This window comes from Sinocyclocheilus anshuiensis, unplaced genomic scaffold (assembly GCF_001515605.1).
Source record: "Sinocyclocheilus anshuiensis isolate Anshui unplaced genomic scaffold, SAMN03320099.WGS_v1.1 scaffold718, whole genome shotgun sequence".
Lineage (NCBI taxonomy): Eukaryota > Metazoa > Chordata > Actinopteri > Cypriniformes > Cyprinidae > Sinocyclocheilus > Sinocyclocheilus anshuiensis.
In genome coordinates this window covers 1,820,896-1,825,403 of record NW_015546102.1, presented here as the reverse complement: position 1 = coordinate 1,825,403, position 4,508 = coordinate 1,820,896, and the positions used below count along the sequence as shown (strand labels likewise).

The window sequence follows — 4,508 nt, the reverse complement described above, 5'->3', positions numbered from 1 at the left end:
TATCTTTGTGTAATATTAAAATTTGTTTGATGATCTGAATCTTTTAAGTGTGACAAATATGCAAAAAATAAAAAAAACAGGAAGGGGGCCAACACTTTTTCACACCACTGTATGTCTAAATTGCAAAGATATACACGGAGTTTCGCGCTCAAGTTCACAGAGACCGCATAACATATTCACACAAAAATAAACGTAGAGTCTTTAAAGATTCGAAAGATGTAGCTATTACTCTTATCTGTAAGAGTATTTTAGGAGTAAGTGAGCGTACCGGTGTAGTGCTGAAATTTGCACCCTGCCAGATTATGCACACCCTAGTATTGGTAGGTTTAGGAGTAGGTGTGGGGAAGGGGCTAGGATTAGGGGTGGGGTTGGGATTAGTCAATCAGGTAGCGACTTCAACTAGGGGGTGCATAATCTGGCAGGGGTGCAGAATTTGGTTGGCAAGTTTCGGTACCAGGGATACAAACTTGTCACCTTTCGGTGAAATTTGCCGTTTTGAATTCAAAATGGGCCTTTTGTGTGATTCGTGTACCCGCTTTCAAACGTTCCTGTGTTTTTGTGCACGCGCTCTGGTTTCGAATTACAAAACCAAGTTTCTATTTCCAACGTGTTTTGCAGCGTTTAGTTTTGTAGCCAATCAAAGGCATCTCTGTTGAAAGCAATGGCCAATCAGAGGTGTTTACTGTAGGTTAGTCAGAATCCGCTCTGAACTAATTGTTTTCACACGTTTACGGACTTCTAAGCACTCACAGATCTTCCCATTATAACAAGAATAACAGTTTCTCACATAATCCATTTAAAATTTGAAGAAAAGTTTCATTTGTCCACGTATACTGTTTCAGGAATGACAAACGCGAGTGTAAAAGATTACGCGAGTGATTCAGCTGAACTGTTCCGCGAGTCATTGCTATGATTGACACTTTTGACAGTGATAAATTGTAGCAATGGACGGAATGAACTATCCGACAAGCCGATGTCAAAATAGAGCTGTGCATTAAGTGATGCAAAGTAAATTCAGAGTAACAAACCTACAGCAGCGACAAGTCTGCTGGCTGAATATATTTAGCAGCCCCTACAGTTAAATATAAAACCTAAAGCACTCTTTTTGATGAGTCCTTGATGAGGCAATATTTGAAAATTGTAGTTTTTAAAATCTAAAAAAAAAGAGTATTTAATGCATTATTATTTAATGATTATACCATTAAAAGTTAACTTATTTTTTTGTTGACTTGTTAAATATTCAAATAATTAACCCTTCTAGGCTTGTAGGCAATTTTTTTTAAATGACACGAGACTGTGGATTTTGTGACTTCCTGCACTTGCTATACTTCAGTCATTTTGTAATAAATCCAAAAGCAAGACGTGAAAAAAACTAGGGAGTGGAAATTGCAACTGAGCTAATGAGTGATCCTCTGCTGGTTATAATAATAATTTTATAAAAGTAATTTTCATCTTAAGTCTTTGTTTTCCACCAGGATATTTTCAATCAGAGGTGTTTACTGTAGGTAAACTGTAGGTAGGTGTAAACTCTGTAGTTTACAGAGTTCTACATGCTCGAAAATCTACCTATTATAACAAGAAATAAAGTAAATAAGAGATTGATTGTGTAGTTAGTTGATTATATCATTGATTAAATCAGAAGTTTTTGCGTGAGTAATCTCAGTCAGTTGCACCATAAAGGAAAGTGCCCTTTGCTCGGCTTCTCTACATACAGTACTTCATTCACAATTTGAAGAAAAGTTTTGTTTGTCTAAGAGGACCAAATGTCCACGTATAGTGTTTCAGGAATGACAAACGGGAGTGAAAAAAAAATTTGCGAGTCGCTAAATTGTTGCGCAAGTCATTGCTTTGATTGATGGTGATAACTGTAGCAATAGACGGAACGAAACATCTGACAAGCCGATGTCAAAACAGAGCTGTGCTTTAAGGGATGCAGAGTAAATTCAGAGTAACAAAACTACAGCAGCAACAAGTCTGTGTTGGCTGAATTTATTTAGCAGTTTCTACGGTTAAAGTTAAAACATTAAACACTCTTATTGATGTGTCCTTTTTAAGGCAATGTTTTTAAAAAATGTAGCTTTTAAATTAAATCTAAAAATACTTCAAAATATTTAATGCATTATTATTTAATTGTACTTGCTATACTTCATACTTCAGTATAGTAAAAGTACAAAAAATTGTTATAATAGTCATTTTATAATAACTCCAAACGCAAGACGTGAAAAAAACTAGGGAGTGGAAATGGCAACTGAGCTAATGAGTGATCCTCTGCTGGTTATAATAATAATTTTATAAAAGTAATTTTCATCTTAAGTCTTTGTTTTCCACCAGGATATTTTCATGTCATCTTCATGAATGAAAAGTGAATCTTCAAAGCGAATTTACTGCACAACTGTAGAGTTAAAAAATAATAAATGTTTTAAATATTATAAGTGTTTAATTTAAAAAAAAATTTTGGATTGCGCATCTTTGTCAACTTTTTCACCCATGGTGAGTTTGCATCCCTGTTATCAGTATGTTTCCCTGCATCCCGCTGTACTGGTAAGAAGAGACAAACCTACAGTTTCTGCCTTGCATGTCACTGCACTGACTCTTTAAATGTCACTATGAACGGCCTGTGGGTGTTTCAGGTTCCTCTCACTCACAGCGTCTGCTTCGGCTTTCTCTCTCGCCCCACGACTGCTGGCCACAATGGCTTCCAGCACGGCCACCCAGCGCTGTTTCTCAGAAAACCCCGAGGTCATGAGGTACAGAGTCTGACCGGGCCAGCATGTCGACTGCGGAGACGACTCCAACTTCACCACATACGGCACATCTGAACACACACAATTATGTTAGAAGACAGAAAAACATGTTACATATACTGGACATGGATTACTTTCTGAATCCACACTCAGCAGAGCAAAAAAGTTAGTAAGGACACAGTACAGTGCAATTCCACAGGTAACACATCACCTGTCTTGGCCGTGTTGGGCATCTCAGTAGCACCGACAGCAGAATGAACAGTCACATCTCCATCAGAGAGACACAACTCAAACTCATCCAGCGGCTTCACCGACTCTGAGAGGACAGATTATACATCATTCACATCAAGGCACATCATTCTATACCTGTCTATCCCTGCTGGAAAACAGATAAAACTAGACTGATTAAGGCAGCGACTAGTGTAAAATGGTTTCTAGCTTGTCCATGTTGGTCATTTATGTCCAGTCCCAGCTTTAAATTCAACCTAAGATGGTGTTATCAATTTCAAATCTTAATCTTGGTACACAGAATAAAATAAATTTAACAACAACAAAAAACAAATTAGATATAAAATATGCAAGTTTACATAAATTAGAAAAAAATGTTAGAAGTTAGTGTTAGAATGTTAGAAGTGTGGTCGGATCAATCATGACGGCATCATCTCTGGCCATCAACCTGGTTTCCGATGGTTAGGCTGGTTTGGACTGATGGTTTTAGAGGGGTTTTGTTAGCTGCTCTGGTTTGGAGACCATCAGACCTCCTTAAGCTGGTTTAAGATGTCTAGATTGTTGATCAGGAGGAGCTACCAACTTGATTTGGTAGACCAGCCTGGTCAAGATGGTTAAAGCTGGTAACCACCTAGATTTAGTCAAAACAAGCTACCACTATCCAAAGACCAGCTTGACCAGGTTAAGCTAGTATGAATAAAGATTTTCCAGCAGAGATGAACAGTTGCTCTGTAATAATATGCTGTGTGCAAACAGAAAAGTCCAAGAACTGAGCCCTGAAGCACCCCAGTAGTTAGATTGGGAAAAGTAAAAACATTCACAGACCGTCTCTTGGTTCTGTCTCGTAGGTGATCACTTTACATCCATCCAGCACCACGTACTTCCTCTCCCAGCCCTGACCACGCTTTCCATTTCTGCAGGAGGACAACCACAATTCCATGTACACTTAGTGCTTGCTTCTCTTCTGATGGTGTTCATGCTCATGGCACACGGCTCACCTGGGCTGCTTCAGCCATCCTTCCAGCCTCATATGTCCACCAACGTCTTTCAGACCAGAGGTGCTTCCCTTTTCCTGCATAATCTGGCTGGGGTGCAGAATTTGGCACAACACCGGCGCCTCCGTCTGTCCTGCAGTGAGCGCTACTGTTCAGTTTACACTCTCCGCACAGACAATTAGCGCACATTTTTCTAGGTTAAAGGGGTCCTATTATGCTCTTTTACAATGTCTTGAATTTGTTTTGGGGGTGTACTAGAACATGCTCTCATGCTTGGTGGTTCGAAAAACGCATTATTTTTTACATAATTTACATTATTACAATACCTTTCTCCCCAGTCTGGTACAAACGGCTCGATTAGTTCCGGGTTTGATGAAGGTCCACCTTCCGAAAAACGAAATGTGATGCGATTGGTTAGCTGTCCCAGTGCGTTGTGATTGGCGAACAGCTTAGACGGTGTTTCAGTGCTGCCACGCCCCTTGCTCCGTCTTTCAACAAAAGCTTTTGGCGAATCCGGCACTACTCACTCGTGATGTGGACG

At 39.4% G+C, this 4,508-nt stretch overlaps 1 protein-coding gene across 1 annotated transcript; it reads right to left on the bottom strand.

Moving 5' to 3' along the window:
- Window positions 1-2,467: 2,467 nt before the first annotated feature.
- On the bottom strand, window positions 2,468-4,033 carry LOC107700518 (citron Rho-interacting kinase-like). The gene is made up of 4 exons (XM_016502196.1): window positions 3,971-4,033; window positions 3,798-3,886; window positions 2,956-3,060; window positions 2,468-2,815 (listed from the first exon to the last, which is right to left on the bottom strand). Exons 1-4 carry the CDS (start codon window positions 4,000-4,002, stop codon window positions 2,595-2,597), a joined length of 447 nt encoding a protein of 148 aa, XP_016357682.1. The 5' UTR covers window positions 4,003-4,033; the 3' UTR covers window positions 2,468-2,594.
- Window positions 4,034-4,508: the final 475 nt, after the last annotated feature.